This window comes from Medicago truncatula, chromosome 2, assembly GCF_003473485.1.
Source record: "Medicago truncatula cultivar Jemalong A17 chromosome 2, MtrunA17r5.0-ANR, whole genome shotgun sequence".
Classification (NCBI taxonomy): Eukaryota; Viridiplantae; Streptophyta; class Magnoliopsida; order Fabales; family Fabaceae; genus Medicago; species Medicago truncatula.
The window spans coordinates 15,800,907-15,821,607 of NC_053043.1; the positions used below are offsets into that span (position 1 = coordinate 15,800,907).

Sequence of the window (20,701 nt, forward strand, 5' to 3'; positions counted from 1 at the left end):
AGCAAAGTCAAACATACAATTTGTATCTTAAAGAAACTACATTATCATACGATCATTACAAAATGTTAGCAAGTGGAAAATGCTCTTTGTTAAGGATTATGATTTCACACATACAAGAAATTTGTGATTTTATAATTTTATAAGGAGACTGTTTCTACAACTCCATATGAAGACAATATCTCAAGATCTGTTAATTTGGAGAAAAGTACGAAGATATATCATATTTTTCTACAAAGTCACCGCCAATTAAAGATTTTGAGTAACTAATGTGAAAGATTATTTAAACTTCTTTGTTGTCTTTATGAGGGGGAGACAAAAATGTGTTCTGCACTTTTTTCCCTTAATCATGGTTTTATCCCACTGGGTTTTTCTGGTAAGGTTTTTAATGAGGCAGATTATGACACAAGGATGTTTTTCTATAGTAAGGTTTTAATGAGGCATATCCAGATGGACATCCAAGGGGAAGTGTTATGAATAATAAGTTTAGTGGATGTTCATCCTTAATCTTTCACCTTCCATCTTCCTATAACCACTATTAGTGAATGTATACTTAATAGTCCTTAATGACTTTGATCATTCACTTGTTCATTTGTGTCATATAAATAAGACCTATATTGTAACTTGAATTACACACTTCTGAAGAGAATAATACAAAAGCTTTCATCATCTTCTTCTTATTCTTATTTGATATTGTGTTTTGTAGTTTATTTCATTTTGAATCCCAATTTTTGTTTGACATATTTAAAATTAAAGACTTTTGAATGTATACCCTTCTTATGTATGATTATTATCCCAATGATTTTTTTTTTTTTAATTTTATTATCCCAATGATTTAAATAGGCAATTATTAACTTTAAATCTAAAGATTTCAACTTGCTTAATTGCACTTTTAGTCCCTTTATTATTAGCATTTTGCAAAATTGATCTCCTTATTTTTAAATTCGATAATTTTGGTCCTTCTATCAAATATTTTGTCTAAAATATTGTGATATGTTTTAAATGAAATTTTCAATGAAATTTTGTTACAATTTCATCAATGTTGATCTTTTTCCATCTTCAGATCATATTGCACCGCATTTAGAATTTATCTCATTCATATATTTATATTTCAAAAATATGATGGAAGGACCGAAACTGTCGAATTTTAAAATAAAGAGACTAATTTTATAACTTTAAATTGAAAGACTTTTGAAAGTATACGCTTCTTATCCCAAAGATTTCAATAAGTAATAATTAACTTTAAATCTAAAGACTTCAACTCGTTTAGTCTTTCTTTTTATCTTTTTTTTTTTTACTAATTGCAATAACTCTTCATATGGATCATGTTCATACGGAAAATGATATACAAATTTTTAATTATCTTAACAACCATAGTATGATCATAAGTCTAATCCACGATCATAAAAAATAATTATGCAATTTAAAATGATATACAATTTTTTTTCTGAGAAAAATATAAATCGTAGTTGTCGACACAACTTTACCAACTACCTTCCGCAAGTTGGCCAACACATTGGAAAGAATTTTATAAAAGCTACTCACCAAAGAGACTGGACGAAAATCAGCCACCCATTGCGGACTGTCGACCTTTTGGATCAAAGCTATAAAGGTAGAATTAAAGCCCTTAGTAAGCTTACCATTACGGAAGAAATCAGCAAAAAAATCCAGCAAATCAATCTTCAACACATCCCAAAAATCCTTAAAGAAACCCAGATTAATATCGTCTGGTCCATGGCATTTGTAGCTATCACATTCCCATATTGCAGCTTTGATTTCTTCTAGCAGAAAAGGTTTAATGAGATCAGCCCCTTCCGCTACAGATATCGAATTGAACACCAACCCACCAATATCTGGTCGAACCAGCGGTGACCTCTGGAAATGATTTTTGAAATGTTGAAAGACAGTCTACTGCACCTCTGTTACCCCTTCAATTGTAACCCCATTAACATTTAAAGAAATTAGCGCATTAGATCGCCTAGTAGAGGACATAATACCATGGAAAAATTTATAGTTTGCATCTCCTTCTTTCAACCAGGTAACTCGCGACTTCTGCCACACCATACTAGCTTGCAACTTTGAGAATGCCATGATATCAGCTGATAAACAATGCAACTCTGCCTCCTCTTCAAGCAACAAGTCGCGGCCCTCCCCAATGTTATAAAGAGCCGCCAACCTATTTTTAGCATCCTGTATTTTACTACCAATATTCGAAGTATGATTCAAATGCTAATTCCTCAACTGCTCCTTTAACATCTTCAATTTTTCCTTAATAACAAAACCGCTCCAACCATGTACATGAGTAGACTACCAATATTCTTTTACAAAATCAAAATAGCCAGGAACATCTGCCCAACAATTTAACATTCTAAGAGGTCTTGGCCCCCAATTTTGATGATCAATTGTTAAAACGATAGGACAATGATCGGACAACCCTCTCGGATGAGCCGCTTGGAACAATTAGGAAAAACATAAATCCAGACTTCTGATAATAAAAAACGATCAAGACGGCTCATTGATAAACCATCTTCGTGATACCAAGTAAAGTTTCGACCAGAGAGAGGCAAATCAATAAGATAATAACCATCAATAAAGTTGTTGAAAGGTGTGAAATTCTCATTACCATTGATTGTTGAACGACTTCTCCTCTCTTTACAAGAACGAACAACATTGGAGTCACCAAGAACACACCAAGCATCTGTACTATGCCTCTGAATCAGAACACTTAACTCATTCCACAATAACTCACAACCTCTATTATCACACGGCACATAAACATTGGCAAAAATAAAGTCAACATTATTTTTCATAAACGTCCCTTTGACAATCAAAGCATTAGATAAATTCAATGTCATGCAAATGTCCACCACACTAGTATCCCACATCGTCAAAATACCCCCTGACGCACCAACTGATGGTTTAAAAGAATAAGACACATCTTCAGACCCCCACAAAGAACGACCCAAAACATCATCCGCCACTTTCAACTTGGTTTCCTGAATATAAAAAACATCTGGTCTCCTCCCTGAAATCAACCTCTTCTTTTCTACCGATCCCAACCCGCTAATATTAAAGGAAAAAATCTTCATTGCAAACCCCCTACCCCTACCTCCTCCCAACCTCCACCCTCACACCCTACTTACCGCCTCCTCTAGCCAACTCCTGAAAACTGTTTTTACACCTAACACCAATAACCTCACCAACATCCACAATATCAACCTCCTCCCTCTTAGCATCACCATGTAAAGTAACCCAATTTGTCCAATCTTTGGAATTTGCAGAATTTCCAGAACCCGCAGACAAAGATACACATTTTTTGTTACATGATGAGGATTTGGATGTACTCACCTTCACCTTCTTCTTTTTTGAACGTTTCAGAGAACGAATCAATTCATTTCTATCTGTTGCGGATAACCTTGCAATCTTTTTAAAACAGTCAACGAAGGAGCCACCTTACTTCTTATACTAACTTGTTGAGATTTGTTAGGAACATTGCACGGCTTAACCATGGCTTTTTCTTCAATGCAATTGGTCATAGTCTTACCATCAGGACTAGTACTATTTTCCTTCTCCACAACTTGAACGGTGTCTGACCGATGCATCGTAGGATGTTGATTTATAGTATCACTCCGAACCTCCTTGTCTTCATATGGTTTTAGAACGCAATCATCATGTATTTGTTGCACAAGGGCATCTACAATTGGCTCATCCTCTTTTAAACATTCGGGAACCGAATGCTTTGAATTATTATCATCTTCACATTCAAATAAACAAGCGTCCTCAACAAAACCAAAATCTACATCCTCAATAATGCGAATTGGAATCATTTGTCCATCAATCCACACCTCTTCGGAAACATTTATTTCTTTCAACAAAGGAGTAGCAATTAGAAACCGAGGATAATCCATCCTATCTTTGTTAATAGTACAATCATTTATTTTAAGAAGTCTACCTTGTGTTGTTGCCAGCTCCAAAAAGAAGATATTGTTCCATGCTTAAAGAGGCACCCCAAAACATGTCACCCAAGCAACCCTCTAATAATTAAAAACCGTCTCCTTCGTCCAAGGTAGCGATGGCAATAGGACCCAGACCCCATGGGCACCTGCAAAAAATACCCGCTATGGGTAGGGTAAAACCCCGCTTTCCTGGGTCAGGAATTGGGTATGGATAATTACCCGCAAATTTAAATGGATATGGGCACGGGTATCGGCCTTGTTTTACCCAGCCCCACAACCTGCATATATGTATTTATATAATATGATAAATAATTTATTTATTTTTTGTGTACAATTAATTAATTAATTAATATATTTAACTATTTAAGCCTAACCCTAAAATAGCTTAATGCAACTTTATAAAAACTTTAGTAACAGTTCATTATGACTTTAACATGCAACTGGAACTTTTTAACGTATAATTGATGTAAAACATCTACTTTTTCTTTCTTTCTAGGAATATTTTGGATGTTTTTTAGTTGGCTAAATACTACGATTTATACTATTTTATTAGTTGATTTGAAATTTTTTGGATCATAATTTTATTTCAATTGTAGTGTTTTCTATTGTCTTTAATTTGCATGGTTAAAGTGCGGGTAATGGGTGCGGGTATGGGCACTTAAGTACCCATAGGGTATGTGGAAAAACAATAAAGTTGTTGCCCACAAGGGATACGGACTCGGATACGGGTATTTTATACAAACGCGGTTATGAAAATAGATACTATTGTACTATGCTCATTGGGTATCTATTACCATCTCCAATCCAAGGTCTACACTCGTCCAAAAAATTACCAATCAAATCAGCCGCCGTATTAAAGCACTCTTCCGTATATAAAAATAAAACAGAGAAATGAATATTATTGAGTTGTCATTTGAAAAAGCACTCTTCCTTATAAAAACTACTATTTCTTGTAACCAAAAAGTAAAAACAAGTATTTCTGAATGACTAATAATTGTATTATAATTAGTCATTAATTATTACATAATCGTTGTTTTTCTATGCATACTATATTATTCATATGTAAGCATGGGACGTCATGCATTAACTTTTTTAATTATAAGAACATCATGCAATTATGAAAACAAACTAGTATTAAGTCTTTTTTTTTTTTTTATAATATAAAAATAAGTCATTTGTTATGCACTACAAACGTAAATATATTTTCATTTATTTTACACATGAAAAAATAATACATTTTATTTCTCTCAGAAAATGTTAAAGATTTTACCTTGTAAGTATTTTAAAATATAATATAACATATATTTTTGATTCCATAAATTCTTTTGTTTATGATCATGGATCAGAGTTATTTTCACACTATGGTTGTTAAGAGAATTAAAAATTTCATTTATCAAAGATTGTGGAGGATGGGAAAAAGTAAAGAGTCTCGGTTGCTGCTGCTGCTGTGATGTATGAGTACAGACAGAGAAACATGAGTAGGAAAATAGGACAAAATTTGAATATTCTACATATTACAAAGTACAAAAATCAAATATGAATTAATTTTGTAAAGACTAAAACAAATAGTTATTTGAAAGGATTAAACTAAATATTTTCTTTCAATGACTAAAACCAACACGCTTGATAGTTATAGGGACCATTTGCAAATTTAAACCTAACTTTATAAGGGATTGGAGGGTAGAGGAAACCTAATGAATCTCAACCATATTTGAAGAATTCATTTTGTGGATAAATTTTTGGTTGGAAGGTATTCGTTACTAAATATAGTCGGTCAATTCTTACTTTGGAAAAAAAATATATAGTTAGTCTGATTTTCAACTTGGATCGTAATTGTAGCTTTTTATAGTAGAGAGATTGAATGTCTATAAGTAATGATTACACGGTTGTTCAAAAAGTTTATTTTGACGGAAAAAGAATATATGTAGAGGTACGAATATATAGAGTAGGTAATGAGTATTATAAGACTTTCTCATTTCAAAAGGTGGTATTCCTTACAATCTCCCATCGACTCTTGCAAATGGTCCTCACAAATATTACGCGTGTTAATTTTTGTCCTTGCATTGTTTTCGTTTTGTTTTAGTCCTTGCAAATGTAAAACAAAACGACAAGGACAAAATAAAAAAAAATATAAGTATTTGCAAAGACTAAAATAAATATTTTCTTTTAAGGACTAAAACCAACACGCTTAATGGTTGCAGAGACCATTTGGAAATTTAAGGCTAACTTATTTGAGGAGGTGTTCACACTATATAAAATAATTGAAGCAATAGTGTTATAAAAGGGAAGCAAGAGTTTGTGATAAATTCCAACCACAAACCGATCAAGCCCATAAAAGCCAATTAATTTGCATTAATCTCCCCCTCCTTTGAAATTGTGAGAATGTCTAAAATCTTCAGGGAATACATTGGTGTGAAACCATTCTCAACAAATTTAAGGGATTTTCCAGTTGAAATAATCAAAACCAATATCTCAGAATTCCACTTCATTTTGGGATTTGCCACTGAGGAGTATGACGCTCAAAATAAAGGCACAGGAGTTTTCAAGGAAACTTGGAATACTAGAGCATTCGGTCCAGAAGCAGTGAGAAATTTGAAGGGAAATAATCCAAATGTGAAGGTGGTAATAAGCATTGGAGGTAATGACACCGTTAAAACTCCATTCAATCCTGTTGAGGAAACTATCTGGATTACGCGGGCTGTGTCTTCACTCAAAGTGATCATCCAAAAATACAAGGATCAAACCGGCAACATAATTGATGGCATTGACATTAATTATCTTAACGTCTTCCATACTACAAATGACACAGGTAAGCTTCGTTTTGCCAGGTGCATAGGGGAAGTTATAACTCAACTTAAGAATGATAATTATCTACGCATCAAGATCGTGTCCATTGCTCCATCCGAGACCAATGAAATCCACTACCGCAACTTGTTTTGGCAAAATGAGGCCAATATAAATTGGGTTAACTACCAGTTCTACAACCAATCTAAAGCTGTATCCACACTTGACGACTTTCTAAAACTCTATGACCAGGTATCAAGAAACTACAAACCTAGTATAGTCCTTCCAGGAGTTAGCACCGACAAGCTTCACATTGAGCCTGTAGACAAGATGCCAAGGGAGCACTTCATTGCTGGCTGCAGACATCTCCTCCAGATAGCATCACTCCCTGGTGTTTTTCTTTGGAACGCTGATGACTCTACAATTCCTCTACCCAATGAGAATAAACCTTTCGTTTTAGAGGATATTTTGCAAAGCCTCCTCATAGGTTAATTAATCTCGTCATTTGCATCTATAATTTTATGGGTCAAATTAGACTAGAATATCGAGCTAGATCATACATACGTTCCAAGCTCTATAAGCTTTAGTCTCTTATTATATTTTAAATAAGACCTATGTGTGCAATTTCATTTTCTACTTATTTCATGTGTGTTTATTTATGTATTATGTTGTGTGTGGAGAATAAATGACTTCTCTTGTATCATTATTATATGTGCTTTTAAGTAATAAACGTTACGTTCATATATTAAGATAAGATAAGATGCATTTATTTTTATTTTTATTTTCGAAAAACTCAAAAACATATCAAAAATATACTCTAGATATATGATTAAAGGAGAATGCTAACCATTGCCCATAGGGCATTGGATAAGGGGATAAAAATAGAAATATAGCATTGAAAATAGTGAAAAATGATAAATGTAACTTTTTAAAAGTCAAAATATTGTTGAAACCAATGCAAACATGCTACTTTTGGCTTCCTTAACCATTGCCCCTCCTTAAGGAGGGAGGTTTGGGAGTGAGGAGAATGAGAGAATTTAATTTGGCCCTTCTAGGTAAATGGTGTTGGAAGTTGTTAGGAGATAGAGAGGGCTTGCGGTATAGAGTGGTGGTTGCCCAGTATGGTGAAGAACATGAGAGGTTGTGCATGTGAGCACCAATAGTGGCGGAGGTGTCAGAGATGGTTGGTTTCGCGATAATGTTTCAAAAGTGGCGGGGAACGGACGAGACACTTTTTTTGGATTGATCCATGGTTGGGTGGTATTGCGTTCTCAATTCGATTTAGACGCATGTATTACTTAAGTGTTAACAAAAATTGAACAGTGGAGGAAATGTTTGTGAAGGGCCGGGTGGGGCGAGGGCGGTGAGGAGTGGGAGTGGCGTATGAGGTTGTAGGATTGGAAGGAGGTGTTAGTGGGGGAGTGTAGGTTGTTGTTGGCTAATGTTGTTTTGCAGGATAATACTCCAGATCATTGGAGATGGTTACGTGACCCTTCAGGAAGCTATACTGTTAGATCGTCTTATGATATGCTCACTTCATATGGTAATAGTATGGTTACGGAGGCTTCAGATTTAATTTGGCACATGCATGTTCTGTTGAAGGTGTCAATCCTTGCTTGGCGTCTCCTTCGCAATCCTTGTTGTAATTATGGTCGGTCTCTTTTAGCACATCCTTGTTGTAATTAATGTTAAACACATTTTGTTCCAACATATTATATCAACAAATTTGACCAAGAGTTTATTTTAAGAACTTTTCAGAAAGCATTTGATAAGTATCATTTGTCAAATTGATATTGAATAACCGGTAGCATATGCTCATAAAAATGGACTTGAAGATCCATTCTTTAGACGTCAAAAGTTAATTGTATAATTGATACTTATCAGACCATACCTTATAAACTCTATTTTGGTTATGAGACCATGTCTTATAAACTGAATTTTGGGAATCAACAAGTTGTTGAGATATTGATTCACATCAGACAAACACAATACTATGTATAAGTTCTCCCCTTAATTTATCATTGGTTTTAGGTTAACAACCTAATATTTCTCATCTAAGTGGATGTTTGGATGTGTTGTGTATATCACAGTTGCTCCAATATAATGCACTACGATAAATCTCGAAAGAATATTGGGAAAAAATATTTGATATGAATCTCCATCTATCATTAACTGTATTAAGTCAACTTATTTATAACCTAGTAGGCTGATTATCAATTGATGGATTAGTTTTCCCAATATTAGGGGGAGATAATAAGCATCTGAAAATGTGAACCTGAAGTTCAAATAAATTATTTGAAAGGAAATATTATTGTCTCGTCTTGATCCTCAAGGTATAACTCATTTGCAAAGGTAAATAAATCAAACATCAGCTGCTAATGATCCAAATGAAATAGATGTCCTTGTCGGATAATCTAATATGCAAATGAGTCTTAACTGTGCCAGAAGTATGGTAGATCAATCTGTTCCAAATATAAAAATCCTCGAATAAGAAAAGGAGCTTAAAGGAATGATAACCGAAACGAGGATAGAAACTCAAAGTGTTTTATGACATAATTGATTTATTTGTTCCAGAAGAACTATACAGATACTTGAAACTTATTAAAGGTTAATAAATTAATTGTGTCATGAATGAAAGATCTCAATAAAATGAGATGGAACCGAAGTAAAGTCAATGTTGACGTGTCTTTGGATATAATATAGCGCTATATCTGATAAGTAATAATGAGGATCATGAATTCAAGTCTATTAAAGATTATAGAAAAAGAAATATCTGCAGATGGAAAGAGACAATTCCAGTGAAATCAAACTCGCTTTGTAAAGCTGGATTTTTTGGACCTGTAGTCCAGACACTCGAAGATGTGAAGTTAATTAGATATATATGATTTTCCATGCAAAAAGAGAATTAGAATGGTAAAATACATATATATAGATTTTGATATATTCACATGAAGTGAATTGGTAAAATTGTCTATCATTTTTTTTTTAAGAGACATATTCTTTAGACACATTTTCACCTGAAGTGAATTCAAGAACTTTTTCATACTTGATTAAGTTTAGTAGCACATGAAAGGCTCAAATTATATAAAAAATGTGCTACAATATATTTGTATGGCTCACTTGATAGTGATGATTATATCAAACTCTCTGAAGGATTTCATTTGCGTAAGACATACTATCAAAGTTATTGACAAGATGACATCATTTGTCCAGTTTAAGGATATGGAAATGAATTTTTTATAATCAATTTTATGATAATCGTAGAAATATTATTAGAACTCCTGATGAGATTCTAAAATTTGTTATATAAAGATTGATATGAACAAATTCAATTGATTATGTAATAGAATGATTTTGATGTCACTTGATATGAGTAAAGATCACGTCGTCAAGAAAAATATGAACAATTTGAATTGGTCAGATATTGCAGCAAAGTCAAACATACAATTTGTATCTTAAAGAAACTACATTATCATACGATCATTACAAAATGTTAGCAAGTGGAAAATGCTCTTTGTTAAGGATTATGATTTCACACATACAAGAAATTTGTGATTTTATAATTTTATAAGGAGACTGTTTCTACAACTCCATATGAAGACAATATCTCAAGATCTGTTAATTTGGAGAAAAGTACGAAGATATATCATATTTTTCTACAAAGTCACCGCCAATTAAAGATTTTGAGTAACTAATGTGAAAGATTATTTAAACTTCTTTGTTGTCTTTATGAGGGGGAGACAAAAATGTGTTCTGCACTTTTTTCCCTTAATCATGGTTTTATCCGACTGGGTTTTTCTGGTAAGGTTTTTAATGAGGCAGATTATGACACAAGGATGTTTTTCTATAGTAAGGTTTTAATGAGGCATATCCAGATGGACATCCAAGGGGAAGTGTTATGAATAATAAGTTTAGTGGATGTTCATCCTTAATCTTTCACCTTCCATCTTCCTATAACCACTATTAGTGAATGTATACTTAATAGTCCTTAATGACTTTGATCATTCACTTGTTCATTTGTGTCATATAAATAAGACCTATATTGTAACTTGAATTACACACTTCTGAAGAGAATAATACAAAAGCTTTCATCATCTTCTTCTTATTCTTATTTGATATTGTGTTTTGTAGTTTATTTCATTTTGAATCCCAATTTTTGTTTGACATATTTAAAATTAAAGACTTTTGAATGTATACCCTTCTTATGTATGATTATTATCCCAATGATTTTTTTTTTTTTTAATTTTATTATCCCAATGATTTAAATAGGCAATTATTAACTTTAAATCTAAAGATTTCAACTTGCTTAATTGCACTTTTAGTCCCTTTATTATTAGCATTTTGCAAAATTGATCTCCTTATTTTTAAATTCGATAATTTTGGTCCTTCTATCAAATATTTTGTCTAAAATATTGTGATATGTTTTAAATGAAATTTTCAATGAAATTTTGTTACAATTTCATCAATGTTGATCTTTTTCCATCTTCAGATCATATTGCACCGCATTTAGAATTTATCTCATTCATATATTTATATTTCAAAAATATGATGGAAGGACCGAAACTGTCGAATTTTAAAATAAAGAGACTAATTTTATAACTTTAAATTGAAAGACTTTTGAAAGTATACGCTTCTTATCCCAAAGATTTCAATAAGTAATAATTAACTTTAAATCTAAAGACTTCAACTCGTTTAGTCTTTCTTTTTATCTTTTTTTTTTTACTAATTGCAATAACTCTTCATATGGATCATGTTCATACGGAAAATGATATACAAATTTTTAATTATCTTAACAACCATAGTATGATCATAAGTCTAATCCACGATCATAAAAAATAATTATGCAATTTAAAATGATATACAATTTTTTTCTGAGAAAAATATAAATCGTAGTTGTCGACACAACTTTACCAACTACCTTCCGCAAGTTGGCCAACACATTGGAAAGAATTTTATAAAAGCTACTCACCAAAGAGACTGGACGAAAATCAGCCACCCATTGCGGACTGTCGACCTTTTGGATCAAAGCTATAAAGGTAGAATTAAAGCCCTTAGTAAGCTTACCATTACGGAAGAAATCAGCAAAAAAATCCAGCAAATCAATCTTCAACACATCCCAAAAATCCTTAAAGAAACCCAGATTAATATCGTCTGGTCCATGGCATTTGTAGCTATCACATTCCCATATTGCAGCTTTGATTTCTTCTAGCAGAAAAGGTTTAATGAGATCAGCCCCTTCCGCTACAGATATCGAATTGAACACCAACCCACCAATATCTGGTCGAACCAGCGGTGACCTCTGGAAATGATTTTTGAAATGTTGAAAGACAGTCTACTGCACCTCTGTTACCCCTTCAATTGTAACCCCATTAACATTTAAAGAAATTAGCGCATTAGATCGCCTAGTAGAGGACATAATACCATGGAAAAATTTATAGTTTGCATCTCCTTCTTTCAACCAGGTAACTCGCGACTTCTGCCACACCATACTAGCTTGCAACTTTGAGAATGCCATGATATCAGCTGATAAACAATGCAACTCTGCCTCCTCTTCAAGCAACAAGTCGCGGCCCTCCCCAATGTTATAAAGAGCCGCCAACCTATTTTTAGCATCCTGTATTTTACTACCAATATTCGAAGTATGATTCAAATGCTAATTCCTCAACTGCTCCTTTAACATCTTCAATTTTTCCTTAATAACAAAACCGCTCCAACCATGTACATGAGTAGACTACCAATATTCTTTTACAAAATCAAAATAGCCAGGAACATCTGCCCAACAATTTAACATTCTAAGAGGTCTTGGCCCCCAATTTTGATGATCAATTGTTAAAACGATAGGACAATGATCGGACAACCCTCTCGGATGAGCCGCTTGGAACAATTAGGAAAAACATAAATCCAGACTTCTGATAATAAAAAACGATCAAGACGGCTCATTGATAAACCATCTTCGTGATACCAAGTAAAGTTTCGACCAGAGAGAGGCAAATCAATAAGATAATAACCATCAATAAAGTTGTTGAAAGGTGTGAAATTCTCATTACCATTGATTGTTGAACGACTTCTCCTCTCTTTACAAGAACGAACAACATTGGAGTCACCAAGAACACACCAAGCATCTGTACTATGCCTCTGAATCAGAACACTTAACTCATTCCACAATAACTCACAACCTCTATTATCACACGGCACATAAACATTGGCAAAAATAAAGTCAACATTATTTTTCATAAACGTCCCTTTGACAATCAAAGCATTAGATAAATTCAATGTCATGCAAATGTCCACCACACTAGTATCCCACATCGTCAAAATACCCCCTGACGCACCAACTGATGGTTTAAAAGAATAAGACACATCTTCAGACCCCCACAAAGAACGACCCAAAACATCATCCGCCACTTTCAACTTGGTTTCCTGAATATAAAAAACATCTGGTCTCCTCCCTGAAATCAACCTCTTCTTTTCTACCGATCCCAACCCGCTAATATTAAAGGAAAAAATCTTCATTGCAAACCCCCTACCCCTACCTCCTCCCAACCTCCACCCTCACACCCTACTTACCGCCTCCTCTAGCCAACTCCTGAAAACTGTTTTTACACCTAACACCAATAACCTCACCAACATCCACAATATCAACCTCCTCCCTCTTAGCATCACCATGTAAAGTAACCCAATTTGTCCAATCTTTGGAATTTGCAGAATTTCCAGAACCCGCAGACAAAGATACACATTTTTTGTTACATGATGAGGATTTGGATGTACTCACCTTCACCTTCTTCTTTTTTGAACGTTTCAGAGAACGAATCAATTCATTTCTATCTGTTGCGGATAACCTTGCAATCTTTTTAAAACAGTCAACGAAGGAGCCACCTTACTTCTTATACTAACTTGTTGAGATTTGTTAGGAACATTGCACGGCTTAACCATGGCTTTTTCTTCAATGCAATTGGTCATAGTCTTACCATCAGGACTAGTACTATTTTCCTTCTCCACAACTTGAACGGTGTCTGACCGATGCATCGTAGGATGTTGATTTATAGTATCACTCCGAACCTCCTTGTCTTCATATGGTTTTAGAACGCAATCATCATGTATTTGTTGCACAAGGGCATCTACAATTGGCTCATCCTCTTTTAAACATTCGGGAACCGAATGCTTTGAATTATTATCATCTTCACATTCAAATAAACAAGCGTCCTCAACAAAACCAAAATCTACATCCTCAATAATGCGAATTGGAATCATTTGTCCATCAATCCACACCTCTTCGGAAACATTTATTTCTTTCAACAAAGGAGTAGCAATTAGAAACCGAGGATAATCCATCCTATCTTTGTTAATAGTACAATCATTTATTTTAAGAAGTCTACCTTGTGTTGTTGCCAGCTCCAAAAAGAAGATATTGTTCCATGCTTAAAGAGGCACCCCAAAACATGTCACCCAAGCAACCCTCTAATAATTAAAACCGTCTCCTTCGTCCAAGGTAGCGATGGCAATAGGACCCAGACCCCATGGGCACCTGCAAAAAATACCCGCTATGGGTAGGGTAAAACCCCGCTTTCCTGGGTCAGGAATTGGGTATGGATAATTACCCGCAAATTTAAATGGATATGGGCACGGGTATCGGCCTTGTTTTACCCAGCCCCACAACCTGCATATATGTATTTATATAATATGATAAATAATTTATTTATTTTTGTGTACAATTAATTAATTAATTAATATATTTAACTATTTAAGCCTAACCCTAAAATAGCTTAATGCAACTTTATAAAAACTTTAGTAACAGTTCATTATGACTTTAACATGCAACTGGAACTTTTTAACGTATAATTGATGTAAAACATCTACTTTTTCTTTCTTTCTAGGAATATTTTGGATGTTTTTTAGTTGGCTAAATACTACGATTTATACTATTTTATTAGTTGATTTGAAATTTTTTGGATCATAATTTTATTTCAATTGTAGTGTTTTCTATTGTCTTTAATTTGCATGGTTAAAGTGCGGGTAATGGGTGCGGGTATGGGCACTTAAGTACCCATAGGGTATGTGGAAAAACAATAAAGTTGTTGCCCACAAGGGATACGGACTCGGATACGGGTATTTTATACAAACGCGGTTATGAAAATAGATACTATTGTACTATGCTCATTGGGTATCTATTACCATCTCCAATCCAAGGTCTACACTCGTCCAAAAAATTACCAATCAAATCAGCCGCCGTATTAAAGCACTCTTCCGTATATAAAAATAAAACAGAGAAATGAATATTATTGAGTTGTCATTTGAAAAAGCACTCTTCCTTATAAAAACTACTATTTCTTGTAACCAAAAAGTAAAAACAAGTATTTCTGAATGACTAATAATTGTATTATAATTAGTCATTAATTATTACATAATCGTTGTTTTTCTATGCATACTATATTATTCATATGTAAGCATGGGACGTCATGCATTAACTTTTTTAATTATAAGAACATCATGCAATTATGAAAACAAACTAGTATTAAGTCTTTTTTTTTTTTTATAATATAAAAATAAGTCATTTGTTATGCACTACAAACGTAAATATATTTTCATTTATTTTACACATGAAAAAATAATACATTTTATTTCTCTCAGAAAATGTTAAAGATTTTACCTTGTAAGTATTTTAAAATATAATATAACATATATTTTTGATTCCATAAATTCTTTTGTTTATGATCATGGATCAGAGTTATTTTCACACTATGGTTGTTAAGAGAATTAAAAATTTCATTTATCAAAGATTGTGGAGGATGGGAAAAAGTAAAGAGTCTCGGTTGCTGCTGCTGCTGTGATGTATGAGTACAGACAGAGAAACATGAGTAGGAAAATAGGACAAAATTTGAATATTCTACATATTACAAAGTACAAAAATCAAATATGAATTAATTTTGTAAAGACTAAAACAAATAGTTATTTGAAAGGATTAAACTAAATATTTTCTTTCAATGACTAAAACCAACACGCTTGATAGTTATAGGGACCATTTGCAAATTTAAACCTAACTTTATAAGGGATTGGAGGGTAGAGGAAACCTAATGAATCTCAACCATATTTGAAGAATTCATTTTGTGGATAAATTTTTGGTTGGAAGGTATTCGTTACTAAATATAGTCGGTCAATTCTTACTTTGGAAAAAAATATATAGTTAGTCTGATTTTCAACTTGGATCGTAATTGTAGCTTTTTATAGTAGAGAGATTGAATGTCTATAAGTAATGATTACACGGTTGTTCAAAAAGTTTATTTTGACGGAAAAAGAATATATGTAGAGGTACGAATATATAGAGTAGGTAATGAGTATTATAAGACTTTCTCATTTCAAAAGGTGGTATTCCTTACAATCTCCCATCGACTCTTGCAAATGGTCCTCACAAATATTACGCGTGTTAATTTTTGTCCTTGCATTGTTTTCGTTTTGTTTTAGTCCTTGCAAATGTAAAACAAAACGACAAGGACAAAATAAAAAAAAATATAAGTATTTGCAAAGACTAAAATAAATATTTTCTTTTAAGGACTAAAACCAACACGCTTAATGGTTGCAGAGACCATTTGGAAATTTAAGGCTAACTTATTTGAGGAGGTGTTCACACTATATAAAATAATTGAAGCAATAGTGTTATAAAAGGGAAGCAAGAGTTTGTGATAAATTCCAACCACAAACCGATCAAGCCCATAAAAGCCAATTAATTTGCATTAATCTCCCCCTCCTTTGAAATTGTGAGAATGTCTAAAATCTTCAGGGAATACATTGGTGTGAAACCATTCTCAACAAATTTAAGGGATTTTCCAGTTGAAATAATCAAAACCAATATCTCAGAATTCCACTTCATTTTGGGATTTGCCACTGAGGAGTATGACGCTCAAAATAAAGGCACAGGAGTTTTCAAGGAAACTTGGAATACTAGAGCATTCGGTCCAGAAGCAGTGAGAAATTTGAAGGGAAATAATCCAAATGTGAAGGTGGTAATAAGCATTGGAGGTAATGACACCGTTAAAACTCCATTCAATCCTGTTGAGGAAACTATCTGGATTACGCGGGCTGTGTCTTCACTCAAAGTGATCATCCAAAAATACAAGGATCAAACCGGCAACATAATTGATGGCATTGACATTAATTATCTTAACGTCTTCCATACTACAAATGACACAGGTAAGCTTCGTTTTGCCAGGTGCATAGGGGAAGTTATAACTCAACTTAAGAATGATAATTATCTACGCATCAAGATCGTGTCCATTGCTCCATCCGAGACCAATGAAATCCACTACCGCAACTTGTTTTGGCAAAATGAGGCCAATATAAATTGGGTTAACTACCAGTTCTACAACCAATCTAAAGCTGTATCCACACTTGACGACTTTCTAAAACTCTATGACCAGGTATCAAGAAACTACAAACCTAGTATAGTCCTTCCAGGAGTTAGCACCGACAAGCTTCACATTGAGCCTGTAGACAAGATGCCAAGGGAGCACTTCATTGCTGGCTGCAGACATCTCCTCCAGATAGCATCACTCCCTGGTGTTTTTCTTTGGAACGCTGATGACTCTACAATTCCTCTACCCAATGAGAATAAACCTTTCGTTTTAGAGGATATTTTGCAAAGCCTCCTCATAGGTTAATTAATCTCGTCATTTGCATCTATAATTTTATGGGTCAAATTAGACTAGAATATCGAGCTAGATCATACATACGTTCCAAGCTCTATAAGCTTTAGTCTCTTATTATATTTTAAATAAGACCTATGTGTGCAATTTCATTTTCTACTTATTTCATGTGTGTTTATTTATGTATTATGTTGTGTGTGGAGAATAAATGACTTCTCTTGTATCATTATTATATGTGCTTTTAAGTAATAAACGTTACGTTCATATATTAAGATAAGATAAGATGCATTTATTTTTATTTTTATTTTCGAAAAACTCAAAAACATATCAAAAATATACTCTAGATATATGATTAAAGGAGAATGCTAACCATTGCCCATAGGGCATTGGATAAGGGGATAAAAATAGAAATATAGCATTGAAAATAGTGAAAAATGATAAATGTAACTTTTTAAAAGTCAAAATATTGTTGAAACCAATGCAAACATGCTACTTTTGGCTTCCTTAACCATTGCCCCTCCTTAAGGAGGGAGGTTTGGGAGTGAGGAGAATGAGAGAATTTAATTTGGCCCTTCTAGGTAAATGGTGTTGGAAGTTGTTAGGAGATAGAGAGGGCTTGCGGTATAGAGTGGTGGTTGCCCAGTATGGTGAAGAACATGAGAGGTTGTGCATGTGAGCACCAATAGTGGCGGAGGTGTCAGAGATGGTTGGTTTCGCGATAATGTTTCAAAAGTGGCGGGGAACGGACGAGACACTTTTTTTGGATTGATCCATGGTTGGGTGGTATTGCGTTCTCAATTCGATTTAGACGCATGTATTACTTAAGTGTTAACAAAAATTGAACAGTGGAGGAAATGTTTGTGAAGGGCCGGGTGGGGCGAGGGCGGTGAGGAGTGGGAGTGGCGTATGAGGTTGTAGGATTGGAAGGAGGTGTTAGTGGGGGAGTGTAGGTTGTTGTTGGCTAATGTTGTTTTGCAGGATAATACTCCAGATCATTGGAGATGGTTACGTGACCCTTTAGGAAGCTATACTGTTAGATCGTCTTATGATATGCTCACTTCATATGGTAATAGTATGGTTACGGAGGATTCAGATTTAATTTGGCACATGCATGTTCTGTTGAAGGTGTCAATCCTTGCTTGGCGTCTCCTTCGCAATCCTTGTTGTAATTATGGTCGGTCTCTTTTAGCACATCCTTGTTGTAATTAATGTTAAACACATTTTTTTCCAACATATTATGTCAACAAATTTGACCAAGAGTTTATTTTAAGAACTTTTCAGAAAGCATTTGATAAGTATCATTTGTCAAATTGATATTGAATAACCGGTAGCATATGCTCATAAAAATGGACTTGAAGATCCATTCTTTAGACGTCAAAAGTTAATTGTATAATTGATACTTATCAGACCATACCTTATAAACTCTATTTTGGTTATGAGACCATGTCTTATAAACTGAATTTTGGGAATCAACAAGTTGTTGAGATATTGATTCACATCAGACAAACACAATACTATGTATAAGTTCTCCCCTTAATTTATCATTGATTTTAGGTTAACAACCTAATATTTCTCATCTATTGGATGTTTGAATGTGTTGTGTATATCACAGTTGCTCCAATATAATGCACTACGATAAATCTCGAAAGAATATTGGGAAAAAATATTTGATATGAATCTCCATCTATCATTAACTGTATTAAGTCAACTTATTTATAACCTAGTAGGCTGATTATCAATTGATGGATTAGTTTTCCCAATATTAGGGGGAGATAATAAGCATCTGAAAATGTGAACCTGAAGTTCAAATAAATTATTTGAAAGGAAATATTATTGTCTCGTCTTGATCCTCAAGGTATAACTCATTTGCAAAGGTAAATAAATCAAACATCAGCTGCTAATGATCCAAATGAAATAGATGTCCTTGTCGGATAATCTAATATGCAAATGAGTCTTAACTGTGCCAGAAGTATGGTAGATCAATCTGTTCCAAATATAAAAATCCTCGAATAAGAAAAGGAGTTTAAAGGAATTATAACTGAAACGAGGATAGAAACTCAAAGTGTTTTATGACATAATTGATTTATTTGTTCCAGAAGAACTATACAGATACTTGAAACTTATTAAAGGTTAATAAATTAATTGTGTCATGAATGAAAGATCTCAATAAAATGAGATGGAACCGAAGTAAAGTCAATGTTGACGTGTCTTTGGATATAATATAGCGCTATATCTGATAAGTAATAATGAGAATTAGAATGGTAAAATACATATATATAGATTTTGATATATTCACCTGAAGTGAATTGGTAAAATTGTCTATCATTTTTTTTTAAGAGACATATTCTTTAGACACATTTTCACCTGAAGTGAATTCAAGAACTTTTTCATACTTGATTAAGTTCAGTAGCACATGAAAGGCTCAAATTATATAAAAAATGTGCTACAATATATTTGTATGACTCACTTGATAGTGATGATTATATCAAACTCTCTGAAGGATTTCATTTGCGTAAGACATACTATCAAAGTTATTGACAAGATGACATCATTTGTCCATTTTAAATATATGGAAATGAATTTTTTATAATCAATTTTATGATAATCGTAGAAATATTATTAGAACTCATGATGAGATTCTAAAATTTGTTATATAAAGATTGATATGAACAAATATAATTGATTATGTAATAGAATGATTGTGATGTCACTTGATATGAGTAAAGATCACGTCGTCAAGAAAAATATGAACAATTTGAATTGGTCAGATATTGCAGCAAAGTCATGTATTTGAAGATTCAGAGGCCAGGAGAAAAGATAATCATGTATTTGAAGCTTGAAAAATTCATATGCAAATAAATCAAAATGACAAAAATGCAATGAAAAAAAAGGTAAAAAGACTTAACAAATCAAACTTAAAGATTTTGAATCCCATTATTTGTTTGACATATTTAAAATTAAAGACTTTTGAAGGTATACGCTTCTTATGTGCTAGGAGTATGATTATTATCCCAATGAATAGGTAATTATTAACTTTAAATCTAAAGACTTCAACTGGTTTAATCTTTCTTTTTCTCTTTTTTTACTAATTGCAATAACTCTTCATGGATCATGTTCATATAAAACTCTTATTAGCCTACTATTTTTTTACGTATACTCCTAGCATTCACACGGAAAATGATGATACAAATTTTTAATTATCTTAACAACCATAGTATATGAACATAATGATAAAAGTTTTAGTGTTTAGTCATGGATAACTAGATACAAATTATAGCATATCATTAATAACAATAAAAGGAATAAGAAATTGTGTATATTTGAATT

The 20,701-nt window shown here is 33.2% G+C and overlaps 2 protein-coding genes across 2 annotated transcripts; both read left to right on the forward strand.

The window, feature by feature from the left end:
- The first annotated feature begins 6,217 nt into the window (after positions 1-6,217).
- LOC25480090 (uncharacterized) lies at positions 6,218-7,486 on the forward strand. The gene has a single exon (XM_013587468.2). It carries the CDS (start codon positions 6,336-6,338, stop codon positions 7,227-7,229), a length of 894 nt encoding a protein of 297 aa, XP_013442922.1. The 5' UTR covers positions 6,218-6,335; the 3' UTR covers positions 7,230-7,486.
- An 8,891-nt stretch (positions 7,487-16,377) lies between these two features.
- Positions 16,378-17,646, forward strand: LOC25480092 (uncharacterized). The gene has a single exon (XM_013587470.2). It carries the CDS (start codon positions 16,496-16,498, stop codon positions 17,387-17,389), a length of 894 nt encoding a protein of 297 aa, XP_013442924.1. The 5' UTR covers positions 16,378-16,495; the 3' UTR covers positions 17,390-17,646.
- Positions 17,647-20,701: the final 3,055 nt, after the last annotated feature.

Excerpts from the sequence above, each read along its gene's own strand:
- LOC25480090 (XM_013587468.2), top strand. The coding sequence starts at position 6,336 with ATGTCTAAAATCTTCAGGGAATACATTGGTGTGAAACCATTCTCAACA.
- LOC25480092 (XM_013587470.2), top strand. The coding sequence starts at position 16,496 with ATGTCTAAAATCTTCAGGGAATACATTGGTGTGAAACCATTCTCAACA.